Below are 18,700 nucleotides of genomic sequence, written 5' to 3'. Positions count from 1 at the left end.
ATCCTAAACAGGGCATTCCCTGATGTGTCGTTTCCTTTATCCTTACATGTGCGTATATATATGAGCATACAAGCAGCTAAGAGAGGAAAACACAGACTTATTTATTCCTATATATAAAGTAGTGCTGTACAAGATATCTCGCAGTACTCCAATGCTCATATTCATTGTTATATATTAAGCTCATGATTTCTCCATAGATTCGATCAGAGCCCAGACGTTGATCAGCCTCCACATGAGTCTCAAATGCAGCTGGGCTCCATATTTATGGTCTGTATATATTAGATACTTTTTTAACCTCTTCTGTTAATTAATTTTTTACTGCACTTCAGAGATAATTTCATTGTCTCAGATTTTTTCAGAGGGGTGTTTCATGTCTTATTCTGCTTTAGGAACTGGAGAAGAAGATTGTTATGTTTGTGAAGGACGAGCTGAAGGAGATCCAGAAGGTCTTGAGTTCAGATTATCCAGATGAGGATGAGGAGGAGGAGGAGGGTGTGTCTGGAAACAAGGATGAGAAGCAGAGGAGCAGCAGCAGCAGAGAGGCGTTTTTAAAGATCACCGTTGACTTCTTGAGAATGATGAATCTGGATGACCTGGCTGACCTTCTGCAGAGCAGTAAGAGATATTCTTCTACAGAAATGGTGGAACAAGAGATCATTAAAGACTTATTGTAGTTGACACCAGGTATAGATACCTTCAAAAAACATGAAGTCTACAAGAATTTAATAGATTTAACCTTTATTCTGATGAAACCTAAAATTAAATCTTGCAATTATATTTTTTGTCATTTTCCTCAAAACAATTTTTATTTGGTTTTAACACAAAAGTACTCTAATACATTAAAAAAAATAGAAAATTAGATTTTGTGAAAAAAAAGGAAAAAATTAGGCTGCAATCATGTTGTAGTCGAGACCTTCTAACCCGAGACCAAGTCGGCTCCAAGACCGACTAGCACCTCGTGCTACATGACAGTAAAATGTGAAATATGATCAAAATAGATTCTCAAATTGATCTGAAAGATCCACATTCTTATAAAAACACTTAGATGGAGCAAGAAATAAATTTAACCAACATCATCATTAATTCAAACTCTTCTTCATTCTGCTTTGCTTCCATCTCTGTGCCACAATCCACAGAGGTCTCATGCCATCCCAATTGCCCATGTTGTCCATGTCAGTAACCATCACTGTCTGCACTATTAAACATTGCAATTAAGGCAATGCACTGACTGTAAACACTAAACTATGAACACTGACCAAGGAGCAACAAGCAAGAAGTAACCAAGCAAGAGCGCCCCTTGACTTTCTCACTCTTTGTCCCACTGCATGAAGCTACGTAGGCAGTGCACAGTGTTGTAACATCTGCTGACGAAAGCAATCAAAAGCAATGAGCATGCTCTGAGTGCTCTCTCTGTCTTTTTCTCTCTCTTTCTCTCTCTCTCACACACATATATATATATATATATATATATATATATATATATATATATATATGCCCAGGCACCACTGTGGTCTTCACCTTCCATGCCTTCTCCAGTTCCTCTCTGAGGCCCTTGTATTTCTCCAGTTTCTCGTGCTCCTTTTTCCTGATGTTCTAATCACTTGGTGATTAGAACATCATATGTCATAGAGCATTACAAAAACAAAGAACGGCTCTCAGTGAGGCTGTAGTCCTATTGTTTTTAGTAAAGATCCGTCCAGAAGAATTGAATCGTTCCTGAATGTCACATCACATACTGCAGACTTTGGTCACAGCGTTGTCCCGTATATGCGACACCTCAGTCAAAACCTCCAAACAATAATTCAGCGCATGAGTGACAACTTTTTTTCATCGCAGATGCAACATGTGTCACTGCACAGCTAGCTTTGCTAACATCACGTCCACAGAGCTTATCTTTCTTTAAAGCTTCCTTTCTAAGTGACAATAAAAGTTAGACGTAGTCCCCACCATCTGTAAAAGTGAAGTACTGCTGAATTTACATGTTGCCATATCTTATGATTTGCATAGCAGAATTCTGTTATGACAATTAAAACAAACAGACATCTTCTGTTGCTCAGAGAAAACCAATTCGCATGTCTTGGAGTGCTGTGTGTGAGAGAAAGGTGTGGAGTGGGGGGAGGAAAGAAACATGTAATTAGTAAGTTACATTATTGCTTAGATTCTAATCGGCACGTTTTGCATCCAGTAAAAACAAAGATGTTAACAAATAAACTGAACAATATGCTGGCAATTTAGGGATGTTTCCGTAGTTGTGGTCTTGACTGATATTTAAATATAATGCCGAGTCCTCAACACGCAAGACCGAGACCAAATGTGGTCGAGTCCGAGACGAGACCGAGACCATCAACAAATGGTCTCAAGACCAAGACCGATCTCAAGTACTATAACACTAGGCTACGATAAACATATGAACTTCAAATGTTGAAACAAAAATGGGCATAATGAAAACCCTTCTATGGGACCCTAGAAGGGTTTGTTGGACTTTGTTGGACTGGATATTAACCCCTACTAGGATCTCGCTTGGAAAACTGGCTAATTCTCTTACCCAGTAACGAGAAGTATGGAATTTGATTTCCATTTTTATGGAAATATTTCCATTAAGAAATATTTCTTAATTTTTCCTAGAAATATTAAGAAATATTCCATTAAGGAATATGGAGAAAAGATAACTGACAATGAAAAAAATGTTTTAGTTTCCAAACTGTATTCTTTATTTTGTTATATAAAAGACAAAAATTGAATTTCTAAAGCATAGTATTGCTGGTCTAACCAGATCCTTTTCTGCTTTGTGCTGGTTATCGAGTGAACAGGCCGTGACACAGTTTATCTTTTAAAAGGATGATTCTCGGTTTATTTCTGACGAGAATACAAAGACAAAACAACTGTGTTAAAGGTTGCCCGCTCCAAGTCCTACACAAAACAAAAGTATAAAACAAAAATTAACTTAATAGATCTATAAATAAATTGAATGTATTTAACACAAGTCCTCTCCAGAAAAGCTTCGGCTTTCCATTTTTCTCATTTTTTCTCACGCTATTCACAACAGTAACCGCTCCCCGCATTTATATAATCACTCGGGACAAAAATGTACAAAAACAATAATACAAGTTTCTTGTAAATATTTTTGTAAATATTAAAAGGCCTTAAGAGCATGGTTTATAACTAGGGGCTACAGATGGAAACAAAACGCACACACCTCTCCTGCTGGACAACATGACAAAAGGGGAGGGGCTAAGGGGCGTAAACAATTTAAAGATAATACCACAGAAGAAGAAATAGAAAGGAGGGGCTTCCGATCTTAAAGTAACACGTTAAAACAATGACAGAGGTGTTTCAGTAAGATGAGGAACAAGACTATAAAAAAAAAGACATTTTGTGTAATAATAACAAAAGAGAATTACAACCAGGTTACGCTGGGTTTCAGACAAGTGACCCTGATTACATGCACAATTCAGATGGAGGACCGGAAGTTGATTTCTCCTGTTCAAAACAGAGGAAAATGGATCACGAGTACGATAATGCCCTAAATAGGCTGGTACAGACTAAGTATCATGAAAAAATATGAGTATATGTAGGACATGATCCATATTATCTCTCTAAAAATTACTTAACTTATAATCTTGATGATTTACCTGCATCGAGGTGATCCACATAACTAACTACCTGGAGCTGCAGACCCCATGTTATACAATGAGCCAGAAGAAAGCTTTCATCTGGCTGAGGTTGGCTCAGGTTAGTTTCAGGTCGGGTCAAGCATTTAGGATCAAAAGAAGCATTACATGACTGTCACCTTGTTTCTAACAGGTGAGTAGTGAATTGTCAGTGTTGTGGTCAAGACCACCTAACCCGAGACCAAGACAAGACCAAGACCAGAGTGTATCGACACCGAGACAAGACCAAGACTTTTAGAGTCCGAGACCAAGTCAAGACCAAGACCGAGGGAAGTCGAGTCTGAGTCAAGACCAAGACCAGCACCCCATGCTACATGATACGATAAAATGTGAAATATGATCAAAATTGCTTCTCAAATTGATCTGAAAGGTCCATATTCCCATAAAAACACCTAGATATTAAATACTTAATAAGTTTAACCAATATTAAAAGCAGAATAAACTCTTTGTTCTGCTTTGCTTCTATCTCTGTGCTACAATCCACGGCGGTCTTGTGCCATCCCCAAAAAGGTAACACCCTGGGCGTTTGCCCATGTTGCTCATGTCAGAAACCACCACTGTCTGCACCATTAAACATAGCAATTGAGGCAATGCTCTGATACTCAACTATGAACACTGACCAAGGAGCAACAAGCAAGAAGTAACCAAGCATAAGACACTCACTGTGACTGTTCTCACCCTCTCTCCCGCTACATGAAGCCAGGTAGTCTGACACCATGGCAGACTACCATTACAGCTGCCACTTTGAACGAAAACAGTCTAAGAGCAATGTGCATGCTCTGTGTGCTCTTTCGTTCTAGTGTTTTATTTATTTGTTAATTTAAAAAAATATCAATGTACATAATGAAATAAAATAATGATAGCTACTGCATTGTACGCAGAGGATTACAAGAACAAAGAAGAGTGTTCTGTCAGGTCAGCATATGCTGTCAGATCGTCATACGCTTAGGACGAACTCACGGCTATATTTGTCAGACACGTCATTACCATATAATTTTATTTAATTAGCAACATAGAATCATGATGTAGATCATCATACACTTTATTAACAGTTGTATGGCATCCTGACTTAGCGGCTAAATAAGTTAATGAGTTTTACAGGGGCGTGTGTTGTAGTTGACTGCAGCTGCAGCCAGACCTTGCTTTAAATACACTTTGAAACCACGACAATGCATGTATATCTATATAGTTATCATGGAAAACAATTTAATGACTTATTTTAGTCATAACTTGTTGCGTATGATGAACTGACAACTCCTCTGACTGTCGGACTTCTTAATGCGCAGGCATGGTACTCACTGCATGTATGCTATTCTGACAGCGTATGGTAATCTGATAGAACAACGGCTCTCAGTGACACTCCAGTCTTATCTAATAAGTAAAGAGATGAGCAGATGAATCGTACTGTTCCTGAATGTCGCATCTATATATTTTAGACTTTTGGACACAGCGTTGTCCCATACATGCGACAAGTCAGTCAACATCTCCACACAATAATTAAGCGCAGTGAGTGACTTTTTTTCCATCACAAATGCTTGTGTCTCTATACAGCTAGCTTTGCTAACACCACATCAACGGAGCTTACCTTTCTTTGAGCTACTTTTCTAAGTGATGAAAAAAGTTAAATGTTGTCCCCACCGTCTGTGAAAGCGGAAGCGCTCCTGAGTTAGCTATAGCCATCTGATTTCTTATGATTTATGCAGCGCTATTGTATTAGTCAGTAGCTATTATATTACTGACGATTAGACAGACATCTTCTGCCGCTGAGAGAAAACCACTGCGCATGCCTTGGAGCGCCGCGTCCGAGTGAAAGGTGGGGGGGAGAGAGGGAGGAGAAACCGAAACACGTAATTAGCAGGTCACGTTATTGGTTGGATTTTAATCGGTGCGTTTTGTATCCACTGAAAATGAAGATGTTAACAAATAAACTGGACAGTATGCTGTACGTTTAGTGATATTTTCACAGTTGCGGTCTCGACTGGTCTTGAAAGAAAATGCCGAGTCCTCAGCGCCCGAGACCGAGACAAGACCGAGACCAAATGCGGTCGAGTCCGAGACCATCAAAAAATGGTCTCGAGACCGGTCTCGAGACCAAGACCGATCTCGAATACTACAACACTGTGAATTGTGCTATTTTAAGTAATTAGTCTACTATAACAATGCTATCGCTAACAACAAGCTAACCCATGTTATTTCTATGTTCTTGGATCTCCTGGTAAATAATTTATTTAGCTTCTGAAAACCCAAATTCATGCTGGAGTTGTACATTAATGTTGAGTGAACGCTGGATTCAGTTCCAATGTAGGTCAACGATTCTCACCGATCTACAAAAACCTCCATGTGGGGGAATAGTAACAGCTCACTGTGACTGCATGGCTGGGTAGGTTATATTGAATTTATTTAGCTTTTTTCTTTTTTTCTTTAGCATTAAAGTCCCACCGAATAAAGATTATATTTTCTGTCCGTGACTCGGCACTGAGCTGCTAACAACGTTAGCACTCTGTTTACAACCAAGCTAGGGCATAAAAATAATATATCTTGCCTTACATATGAATGCTTGTCTTATTAAGTAAGGGTGTGTTTACTGCAGCCTGAAGTGACTCAATTCCGATTTTTTTTTTTGACGTAATGCGACCTGTATCCAATCTTTTCATGGTAGTGTGAACAGCACAGGTCGGATTCTATTTCAAATGTGACCCATATCCGACACGTATCCGATTCAAATGCCACCCAACGTCCTGGCCACATTCATCCGAACTGAACGTCACTGATTCTCAACAAATCTCACTATTTTGCGTCCTGATACGTGCAAGCGGGAAGAAAAACAACAACCATGACGGATTTTATGAAGATTAAGTTGTTAATATGCTGCTCCGGGCGGATAACAACTTCAAATATGTAAGCTAAGCTCCACCGTTAGCCTCCATGTTTACTTCCGCAAACACTGAGCACTTCTTCTTTTTATGGCGGTTGGCAGAACACTTAGAACGCTGACGCTATAGCGCCCTCTACTGCGCATGCGGGACACTTTCAGGTCGTTGCCCGTTTACACTGCAGAACGCATACAGGTCGCATTTACTGGCAGTGTGAACGACCCCGGCAAAAAAATGGGAATTGCCAAAAAATCGGAATTGAGTCACTTCTGTCCAACTGTCCAACAAAATATCAGAAAATACAATTTAAACGATGCGATCGTTACCAGTTAGGAAGTGGTGCTGCAAACTCTGGCATTGTTAGTTTCCACACCTCCTGTTTTTAGCTGTAAATTATTGATCCACTTTTCTCGTCTGTTTTTGGTACATTTTTTAAAGATTAACTCCCTTATGACCAACTACCTTCGAAAAACAAGAAACTAGCATTTATCTTTCTCTATTTGAACATTTGGATCAACCATACAGAACACAGACTTTAGGCATTTTGATGCTGTATCAACAGAAGCAGACGTCCTGCATTTATTTCTGGGCCTCCATGTGCATTGGATGACGTCAATGCTACGTCATCTGAAACCGAGAAATACACTATACTGAAGAAATTATTTGCTTCCTTGGCCTCACTCATATACGAGCTCAAATGACATCCCATTCTTAATCCATAGGGTTCAATATGACCACCCCTTGCAGCCAGAACAACTTCAACTCTTCTCATTAAAACTTCAAAACTCATTTCCAGCAGCTCTTTGTGTTTCAGTCCCCCACAGAAACATGACAAAATCACTCTTAAATTACATTATTTTCTGTTTTTGTTTCATAGAATCACTCATCACAAGCCAGCAAACTCTAAAGTCTAACCTAAAGGAGAAATTCCAGTCTGTGTTTGAAGGAATCACTAAATCAGGAACTCAAACCTTTCTGAATCAGATCTACACAGAGCTCTACATCACAGAGGGAGAATCTGGAGAGGTCAATAATGAACATGAGGTCAGACAGATTGAATCAGTGTCCTGGAAACCAGACAGGCCAGAAACAGCAATTAGACATGAAGACATATTTAAACCCTCACCTGGAAGAGATGAACCAATCAGAACAGTGATGACAAAGGGAGTGGCTGGCATTGGGAAAACAGTCCTGACTCAGAAGTTCACTCTGGACTGGGCAGAAGACCAAACCAACCAGGACGTCCAGTTCATGTTTCCATTCATGTTCAGAGAACTGAATCTGTTAAAAGATGAACAGTTCAGCTTGGTGGAGTTTGTTCACCACTTTTTTAGTGAAACCAAAGGAATCTCCAGGTTTGAAGAGTTAAAGGTTGTGTTCATCTTTGATGGCTTGGATGAGAGTCGACTTCCACTGGACTTCCACAACAATGAGATCCTGACAGATGTAACAAAGTCCACCTCAGTGGATGTTCTTCTGACAAACCTCATCAGAGGGAACCTGCTTCCCAAAGCTCACCTCTGGATAACCACAAGACCTGCAGCAGCCAATCAGATCCCTGCTGAGTTTGTTGACATGATGACAGAGATCAGAGGATTCACTGACCCACAGAAAGACGAGTACTTCACTAAAAGGTTTAGATATAAGAAGCAGGCCAGAATGGTAATCTCCCATGTAAAGAAATCCAGAAGCCTCCACATCATGTGCCACATCCCAATCTTCTGCTGGATCACTGCTACAGTTGTGGAAGACATGTTGAACAAGAAAGATGGAGAAGATCTGCCAAAGACCCTGACTGAGATGTACATCCAGTTCCTGGTGGTTCAGACCAAACTGAAGGTCATCAAGTACGATGGAGGAGCTGAGACAGATTCACACTGGAGTCCAGAGAGCAGGAAGATGATCGAGTCTCTGGGAAAACTGGCTTTTGATCAGCTGCTGAAAAGAAACCTGATCTTCTATGAATCAGACCTGGCAGAGTGTGGCATCGATATCAGAGCAGCTTCAGTGTGTTCAGGAGTTTTCACACAGATCTTCAGAGAAGAGAGAGGGCTGTACCAGAACAAGGTGTTCTGCTTCGTCCATCTGAGTGTTCAGGAGTTTCTGGCTGCTCTTCATGTTCACCTGACCTTCATCAAATATGGAGTCAATCTGCTGGTAAAGGAGGAAATGAAATCTGAGGATTTAGAAAAAGAAAAACAGGAACCTTCAGAGACAGAAATGTACCAGAGTGCTGTGGACATGGCCCTAGAGAGTTCAGATGGACATCTCGACTTGTTCCTCCGCTTCCTACTCGGTCTTTCACTGGAGACTAATAAGCATTGGTTAGGAGGCCTTGTGAAACAGAGAGAGAAAAGCTTAGCAATGAATAAAGACACAGCCCAGTACATCAAGGAGAAGATTAATGACCAAAAATGTGTTGAGAAAAGCATCAATCTGTTCCACTGCCTGAATGAACTAAATGATCAGTCTCTGGTGGAGGAAATCCAACAATCTCTACGAACAGGAAGTCTTTCTGCCCACCAGCTGTCTCCTGCTCAGTGGTCAGCTCTGCACTTCATCCTGCTTTCATCAGACAAAGGTCTGGAAATATTTGACCTGAAGAAATACTCTGCTTCAGAGGATGCTTTTCAGAGACTGCTGCCAATTGCTGAAGCCATGAACACAGTTATGTAAGTAAAGATCTAGTAAGTTCCATAAAAATAGAATAATAATAAGTGAAAAGTAATATATAGTATTACTTTGATCCTTTCAGACTGAGTGGGTGTAACCTCTCAGAGAGAAGCTGTGAAGCTCTGTCCTCGTTGCTCAGCTCAACAAAATCTAGTCTCAGAGATCTGGACATGAGTAACAACGACCTGACAGATTCAGGAGTGAAGCTGCTGTGCAGTGGACTGAAGAGTCCAGACTGTGAACTGGAGATTCTCAGGTGAGATACATTTACATTCTTCCATTGTTTACATATTTAGCAAACTTATGAACATGTCTAAAACATCAAAATATGAAATGGGAAATCTGTAGAGCAGTGTTTCTCAATGCAGGTCCTCCATATTTTAGATGCATCTCCGCTCCAAAACACCTGATTCAAATCCCTGTCAAATGCAGAAATATTATTTAGGAAAATCTGATTCCAGTGGCTGGCAACATATAATAAAAATTTAATTGTGTGCAACAACAGTTTGTCTTTGTCTCCAATCTGAAAATTAACTTAAAAACTACGAGTTTAACTAAAACTATGAGCGTAGACGCTCCATGAGGCATCTACGTATTGATGTCTATGGATGAGACGTCATGAAGTGTTTCGACCCAAAGCAAAACTGTATTGATTCTGTTTATACTGTCACTGAATACTGACACCTGCTGGACATTAAAAATCCCTACAGGCAACGTAGTGATTTGGTGACCTAGTCTATACAATAAGATATGTCTTTGTATTTTATTGAGTATTATATATTGTATTATGTCATATCTTCAGTTACATTTTAAATATATTTGACATTCTTAGATACAGTCAATAAATAATGTGAACATGTACCATAAAGTGAAAATTTCAGTGAATGTGTTCAGAATGAGAACGCTTGTGGACTGTTTTTTTTTTTTTTTTTTTTTTTTTTTTTCACAAATTTTCATTAAAAAAAAAAGTTTTTCCAACATTTTGAAATTAAGTCTGTTACGCTTTTTGGATACAACTTCTCCTGCTGTAGGAAAAAATGAAGTAAAAATGAAATAAACAATACATTTATATTCAATAATTTATAAAAAGCAACTGAGTAATTTGTAGAATGGCTGGATATAGCTGAACTTATCCTAGGTGTACCTGGGACTTTATTCTGATGCCTGGCCCTATAATGCCTCAGCATTAAGGAGGATTTATTTAAATAAGACATTTCTGTCAACCATATGCAACACTTAACCAGCAGAACAAAATATGAAAGTAAACTCAGAGTCAATTTCAGCTGAATTTGGATTCAGATCAAGTAGAAACTGACAAGAACCGGATGAAACGATGAATTGAAAGCAAATATTTTATTTTCTGATGTAAGATCAAAATGGTCCCACACTGCGGAAACCTTTCGTGTGCCTTAAGGCTGCTCCATTGTTGACACTGTATCGCAAAAGATAAAGAATTCGTTTGGCAAATGCTTTTGACAGATTGACAGATTCTCTTCCTTTTAAACACAGTTTGGTGCTTTAATGTCATTTCGAAACAGTTTCTGTATCGGTCATGTGACTTGCTGAAACCAATGTGTGCACCGACACAGGGTTTGGTCTATGGGCTTGATGCATGCACTTACACATCGGTGTTGCCGGACCCATCACTACCATTTACTGTAGAACTACACAGATGAATTCGAAGTACAGAATGGATATTTAGTGCACCACATCATAGGTGGAGGAAATGGAACTGCTTCTTATTTTGAAGTCTTCACTCACTTCAAAATAAGAGTCTGAATAACATCAATGAATATTACATGATATAAATATCTAACTACTTGCAAACCTCAAAACATTCAATAACCAAAACCTCAACACACTTTAGTCATCTGTAACTCAAAAAAAATAAAAATAATAAAAAAAACAACTAATTAATTTTTGCTTTAGAATTTATCCAGAAAATTAATTTAGGTAAAGCTACGCATGTGAGAGTTAGCAAAGTTAGCAAAAACGCTAAACAAAAGATTTCTATTCTTCTATTAGTGGATTTGTGGAAGTGCGCTCACTTGGGCACAGTCTGTCTAAATGAGTGATGCAGCCACTTGGTGTATCACATCTGATCTTGTTACCATCTTAGGGGGCAAAAGGAGGGAGGCTAGCAGAAGTGGTGAGTTGAGGAGGTAATGTTTATAGCTATATATGTGTTTGTAAGTAAGTAAGTAAGTGAAAACTGTCCAGTCAAATCCAAGCCATAACGCCATAAATACCCTGATTAATGATTTAAGCAAGCTTTATCTGTTATATTACAAACAAAAAGTGTCTGTAACCATTTTTCTTACTGTTTGTTTTTATTTTAACTGAATTTAATATATATGTGTTTGTAAGTAAGTAAGTGAAAACTGTCCCAGATAGCTACCCCCACCCCCAGCCATTGTCCTTGATAAGTGATGGAGTGTTTATCAGCCGGCCTCGGTAGGGCGCTGATTCAGGCCCACAGATGTCATGGAGAAGGGAGCAGCTAATGGAAACACAGCATCTTGTTTATATGATATCCAGGAGAAATTGAGATAGCCAGACTTCCAAGGGGAACCAGTTCAAATAACAACAGTTGTTTTGGGTCAGGCTGACTCCTACAGTTTCCATCTGCCTTAAAGTCAATCCCACCAAGCCGAACTTGCAACTTCTCCATGGTCTCTTCCCTCCACCCAGCAAGTTCATGAAATGTAAGTAGCCAGCATCTGAGTGTTTATAGCATGGTATATTCCCTCACACAGGCTGGGCAGCCTCACAAAGGCCAAAAGCTGCCAACATTTTACAAATTTCTCAGTGTGCCAGGCAATCGCCAACTCCAAAAACAGAAATCCTGTCATCAAAATGCAATGATCTACAAATCTTCCACATCCTCGACAGACAATATGGACAGATATATAGTCTTCCACTCTCCCCAGGAATCCATTGTATATCCAGCTGCAAATGTCCCATCACGGCAAGAGGGCTCTCCTTTGCCCTGTCTTCTCCTCGAGAAAAATTGTATCAATTGCGTTGAGAGACTGGCTGATCAGATCCATGATTTACAACTCGGAAGATATGCAAAGAGATTCCATGAAGACAGCACAAAACATAGAACAAAAGCAGGGCAAATAGGGGAGGTAGCGGCAGAAGAAAAAGGGTCCGCCTTAACTGAGAGAGAAAAGAGAATTTTGACTTAGGTTTTCATTTCTAAATTTTAAATCTTCTTAATAGTGTACTGTTTTTGCTCTTGTTTAGAGTATTAATGTCACGGCCTTAAATTTTTGCTCACTAGGCTTTCGTAATTACAGGTATATTCTCAGGTATCAGTAATTATCGGTTATTGTTTTTTGGAGTGCGAAAACTATGGGTTTTAAAAAAAGTTAGCATGCATGTCTGAATATTACCCTATTTTGTCATTCTGATGTTTGCAAAGTAATACTGGGAGATATTAAATATTTTCAGATGATCAGGCTATCTACTGTAGTAGTCAGCATGCAGACTGCTGCTTAACAGTGCTATACTGCTCTACCTCATGCCGATTAATTATTCCTATTTAAAACAAGTTCTAATAACATGTGCTTCACTTTGAGAATATAGGTGAGTTTTTTTTTAAATGTGTTGTGTTTGTGTCTGCAGGCTTTCAGGCTGCCTGATCACAGAGGAAGGCTGTGCTGCTCTGGCCTCAGCTCTGACTGTGAACCCGTCTCACCTGAAGGAGCTGGACCTCAGCTTCAATAATCCAGGAGACGCAGGAAAGGAGAGTCTGGCAGCTCTACTGAAGAATCCAAACGTTAAACTGGAGTCTCTCAGGTGAGGGCATATTTTCTGCAGCCACACACAACTACTCTTGTTCAATACTGAACTCAGAATTGACACAAGTGTAAAAATTGGGATTGAAGGCGTTGCCCAGGATCATCAGCTAGTAGAGTACTGGAGAGAGACGGCTTGGAGGAATAATGATTATAGAAACAGAGCCAGAGTTTTAGTACTCTCAGAGAGTGCCAGGATTACTTGAAAAGATATTGTTGATGGGAGATTACAGAAACTCCAAATCCAAGCAGTGAGCTGGCAAGCAGGGCATGTAATATGGCTGGTCACAAATATCCAGAGATTGCGGGAAAATATCAAGGAAGAATAAACATCAGAACCATTGCACGTGGCAAAAAAAATATCTGTAGGTGTCTGGGGGAAGGAATTAACTGCCCATACCAGTTGTGTTCAACAAAAGGATGTTGAACAGTAGTATTTTTCATTGCATATGCCTTGAACTTTAACAAATGCAAAGTGGTGCATAATTGTAAAATGGAAGCATAATTGTTGTTTTTTTTAATCATAATCGATATGACTAAAAACAAGGAAATCTGAATGCTGGGATGTGACTGTGAGAATTTGGGTTTTTGTGTGTATTTTTGGGTTAATTTAGTCTGTGTGTTGTTGCATCTACCCCTTGATAATTCCCAGCTGACCCTTGTTTCCCCCGATTATCTTCCCTGTGTATTTATTCCCACCGTGTCTCTTGTTCCCTGTTGGGTCCTCGTCTATTGTCAGAAGTCTTTTGTCAGTTGTCGAATGTTTGTTCCAGTGGCTACCAGAGTCAGAACTATTGCCAGTGCTCACCTGTGCTGCCTGGATTTTCACGTACCAGTTCATCATTAAAAACCATCATTGTCCACCGTACCTGGGTCCTGCTGCGTCCATCCTCACTTCCACAAACCGCACCTCATGACAGTTACTCCCGATTGGGTGTAGATCTAGTCTATTCTAATAGATAAATATGCTTTGATCTAAATTATTTTCCTCTTTAGCTCAAGCTATGTATTTAGTCATTGTAGTAGTGGCATTTGAACTTTGTTCCCAGTCTGTATTATTATTATGTCTGTATTGCAGACAAAAATTGAAGAGAGGAAAAACGAACAATCTACTCTGAACTAAACTGATATTACCAGGATAATGTCAGTAATGGTGACAGAAACTCAGTGATGGGAAAAACCTTAAAGAAACTCACCAACACCTCTTTTCTTACAGCATGGAGCCTGCAGGAGAAACTTGGTTGATACCAGGTCTCAGGAAGTGTGAGTGTGTTTAATTCACTAATTTAGCATATTCCTTTATGACACTCATCATTGTCTCATCATTGTGAATTCAGAAAGCTACACATCACTAATTGCATTGTGTTTGTTCCGTCCTTCAGATTCCTGTCCACTAACAGTCGACCTGAACACTGTGAACAGATTCCTCAAACTTTCTGAAGACAACAGGAAGATGACACGTGTGGAAGAGCAGCAGCCGTATCCTGATCATCCAGACAGATTTGATTCCTATCAGTTGCTGTGCACTGATGGTCTGACTGGTCGCTGTTACTGGGAGGTTGAGTGGAGTGGGAGGGTCTACATATCAGTGAGTTACAGGGGAATCAAAAGAAAGGGAGACAATGACGACTCCTGGTTTGGCTATAACGATAACTCCTTGAGTCTAATCTGCTCAGATGATGGTTACACCATTTGGCTCAGTAGTGAAAAGAAAGCCTTCATCCCTGTCCCCTCCTTCTCCTCCTCCTCCTTTGTCTCTGACAAAGTAGCTGTCTATGTGGACTGTCCTGCTGGGACTATGTCCTTCTACAGAGTCTCTTCAGAAACACTGACCCATCTCTACACCTTCCACACCAAATTCACTGAACCTCTTTATCCTGGATTTGGGTTTGAGTACAGGACAGGTTCTTGGATGACTTTGGGTTCACCTTAAGCCCCCAAGATTTAGTGATTCATTGTTCATCTTGACTAAACTGTCACAATAAATGTAACATATTTTTCCAGACTTGTAGTCATTCCAGAGGATAAGTCACATCAATCAAAAAATAATGTCACACAGAAGTAGAGTTTAGATCAGGTCTGGAAAATCCAACCTGACCCGGCCTGAGCCTGTGTACATTGTGTCCGAGCCCGACCCGAATAACTTTGTTGGCCCAAATTAAACCCGATATATTATTTATAAGATTTTGCCGTTTCATTTTAAATCATAATTTGATTATAGCAGTGTAAATTCTGCTGTTTTTAGCTTTTGCTTAAGATCTTTCAGCTCCATCTCGTTGCTTGTTGTAGCCACAGGATGAGTCAAGTGCAAATGATCTGGGATGTGTGACTGATAGAAGTAGAGCAGAAATGGGCTACATGTGCATTAGTGCACTGGGCTTTTACACTCCAATTAACTTCTGCCTTTTTCTTTATATCCTCAACAAAATAAACAACCTCTTCCCCTATTAAGACTATGATAAGCTGATCAGCACAACTTTAAATCCTGCATTCTCGTTTAGTTTTCTCTGTGCTGTATGAATTGTGGGCTTATTAAATGCACCACAGGAGCCACAGCCAACCATCAAGCAAATCATTTTGCCCTGACCTGGCCCACATTTTGGGTCAGGTTCCAGTTGAGCTTGGGCCATAAATCTAAACTTAACACTGGACTAAAAGACACATCTATTTAGAAACTGCCAAACGTCCCACGACGAGTGGGATCTCGTCCAAGTTGATTCCTACATGTTGAGTTCATTTGCCTGTTTTTCAACAAACTCATGGAAACTGTTGAGTTTGGCTTGAAAGTCAAAGCACCGATGTCTGTGCTCTAACAGAGAGGTGGTTGCATTGCATGAAGCAGTAACAGCAATAAGGCCCACCTGTAAAGTAATTTATATTCATTTCTTTGGCAGCTATCAGGGTGTAGCGGTGTAGCGCCACCATTGACAAGCCTCTTCCATCAACACGTTCTTCAAAAACCCATCTGTGGACTCGTTTCTCGGGATCCGGCCATCTTGCTTTCACTCCGGATTAGTTTTCTTCACAGATGGTGATGTTAACTCCTCGATTCATGTCCATCAATATAACATTTAACACATAAATCAAAAATGCATCATGAAGAGGGAGAAATTTGCACCTGATGACAAGTCATAGGACCACCAAACTGAAAAAAGTGCAATAGTCTGGAAAATATGATAAAAAGGAAAAAGAACTTTGATCTTTAATCTAAAAAACAAAAACTGATCAATTATTCAATAAATTGGCAGCTGTTAAAAATAAGCCAGTCTTCCTGTTCATCCATCCATCCATCCATCCATCCATCCATCCATTTATTTTCTATACACCTTTGTCCCTTAGTGGGATCAGGAGTGGTGCTGGTGCCCATCTCCATCGAACGTTTCAGGTGAGAGGCGGAGTCAGCCTGGACAGGTCGCCGGTCTGTCGCAGCTTCCTGTTAATACAACACAACAAATCAACTCTCACCTCGAACCCCATTGAATCAAAAACCAAAGCATACAGATGGTATTGACTATCTTCCATGTTACCCAAATATAATAACTTAACAAATATCTAAAGCATACAGTTTGGTGTAGGGTTTGGTGCATTGTGCATATCATTCCCACTTGGTGGATCCATATTGTTATCATTGCCTGAGTAGTGAGTAAACGCTATGAGCCTCCTTTATCCTGAGGGACAAACACCTGATTAGCCTCAGGGCCGACATAAAACTGACGTGTTGGGTTGTGACAAATTTGGAAATAATATTTCCAACATGATAGCTGGTTTAGGTCTACTAATATTTTTTCTTCCTTCTTTGCCATTCTTTTTATTTTTTTGTTGTTGGCTCTAGTGGCCTTTATTTGAAAGTAGTTCAACAGAAAGCAGTGCTATCAGAAAGAGGAAAGACATGCGGGAAATGTAGCCAGGCTGGGAATCAAACCTGTGACCACCGCCATGAGGACCAAGGCCTCAGTACGCAGGTCGTGCTTTGTCCCTGCGCCACCACAGCACCCCTTTGCCATCCTTTTACAATCACACTACCACTGGTAGTACATCTGCTCTCAGATGTTTCGGCATGATTTGTGGATTCTCACTTACATAATAAGATTTTTTTCTTGCCTCCACCACCATGGAGGAGACATCACTGCCAATATGTTTATTATTTGAAAAACTAATGAAGTACAGTAGCTTTGCCATGGCAAAGGCAGTCAATCATGTAGAGAATCTGTTACTAATCCCTCTCAGGCAATAACACTGAAGTGTTTAAGGAGTTGCACAGTGACTTGCATTATTTTATTTAAAATCTCTTAAACGCTTTTCTCAAGTAAAATGCAGGACCTTCTTTCTAACAGTGCCATATGCACATATTGGATTTCCCTGACAAACTTTATTCAGTCAAATATATGTGAAATTTGGAAATGTGTGTGATTATCTGCAACTCATGGCTCTGATCCATGAGCTGCAGATTGTTGCTATAATTGTAGCTGCTTTGAAAAGAGATTATAAGGAAATGGGGGAAACAATACTGCCAGATTCTTCTTGTTCTTTGGGTTTTATTTTTCCATCTTTAAGGAGAACTAAAAATATATTTTTATAGTGAAGCATCTAAATCTTTTATAATTGCTTAATTCTAAACTTTGTTTTTTTTAATCCTGTAAGCACTTTGAGATTTTTATATGACTCTGTCAGTGAGGTCCTTTCACTTGTGTGCTTTATACTAGTTGTTTTTTCTGTTATTTCAGTCATCTCTTAAAGAAATTACCTTTGTTTCTGTGTCATAATCTTGTGGTTAAAAGCAACAAAAAAGCTAAACAAACTGAGCTTTACCTTTTTATGGGAGTGGATGGGCTAATAAAACCTTTTTATTTTTATACTGGTGATAATCATAAATACTGATGAGTATTAAGCAACCAAGTTAGGGTTTTGGGTTTACTGATTTATAATTTTTTGCACTGTTTCCATGACAACAATTAAAATCTATTTTTAATTGTGTGCTGCTCAGTGGTACAATGGGAGTATCTACTGTAACTTTTACTTCATGCTGAATCCTGTTTATAACTGGGCAATCCTTAGATGTTGATTATAATCTGTAACTAACAGGCAGCCTAACAATCCTATTGCTTAAAATGAACTGATTTTTAAAAACTTACCATGTTTTTTACCTTATTCTTTTTTGTACTAAATTACACAATATTGTAATCAAAATATGTATCACCTATCCCTACTTCTGTGTAGTGGATGTAGGTTTTGTATTTGCTCACTTGTTTACATTTTGGAGCACTATGAACAATAAAGATAAACACTGATGTCGGGGTTTTTTTAATTAAATTTGTTTTGTTTCACTTATGTCAGTAATTAATATAGTTGGGCTTATTTCACATACCATAAGATAAAGAAATTCACATTCACAATATGGTAGACTTTGTGCTAACCAGAGAAAAGCTCAGAGGTGAGGTTACTGCCTTTAACTGTCCTTCTTGCTCCACTGTGACCTTGAAAACATGAAAACAGCCCCCACAGCACATACTAAAGGTGACTAAACACAAAAGAAATTGCGAATCCAGAAACCAGTCACTCGTAGAGGATCACGGTCTCTATTTTAAATAATCAACTAAGTTGTGCACTATATCTAATGGTCTAAATCTAAATAAATAAGCTTTAATGTTCTGACCTCAGTATGCACAGTGCCACAAAATGA

General features: G+C 39.3%; 1 protein-coding gene across 3 annotated transcripts in view; it reads left to right on the top strand.

The window, feature by feature from the left end:
• LOC148154177 (protein NLRC3-like) overlaps nucleotides 1-18,308 on the top strand; it is a 40,633-nt gene extending 22,325 nt beyond the window's left edge. For all 3 annotated transcript variants that reach the window (XM_088015318.1, XM_088015317.1, XM_088015316.1), the window contains 7 exons: nucleotides 198-267; nucleotides 390-615; nucleotides 7,422-9,216; nucleotides 9,300-9,473; nucleotides 12,848-13,021; nucleotides 14,237-14,283; nucleotides 14,403-18,308. In XM_088015318.1, the coding sequence (XP_087871444.1) occupies nucleotides 244-267; nucleotides 390-615; nucleotides 7,422-9,216; nucleotides 9,300-9,473; nucleotides 12,848-13,021; nucleotides 14,237-14,283; nucleotides 14,403-14,953 (2,991 nt within the window). In that variant the 5' untranslated portion in view covers nucleotides 198-243 and the 3' untranslated portion in view covers nucleotides 14,954-18,308. The remainder of the gene's footprint in view (nucleotides 1-197; nucleotides 268-389; nucleotides 616-7,421; nucleotides 9,217-9,299; nucleotides 9,474-12,847; nucleotides 13,022-14,236; nucleotides 14,284-14,402) is intronic.
• The last annotated feature ends 392 nt before the right edge of the window (nucleotides 18,309-18,700 follow it).

The sequence above is a fragment of the Poecilia mexicana genome, unplaced genomic scaffold (genome assembly GCF_051168715.1).
Source record: "Poecilia mexicana isolate PSO_F unplaced genomic scaffold, ASM5116871v1 scaffold_18, whole genome shotgun sequence".
NCBI classification, from domain to species: domain Eukaryota; kingdom Metazoa; phylum Chordata; class Actinopteri; order Cyprinodontiformes; family Poeciliidae; genus Poecilia; species Poecilia mexicana.
Note: the sequence above shows the minus strand (reverse complement) of the source record. Positions and strands in the feature narration are given on the sequence as shown.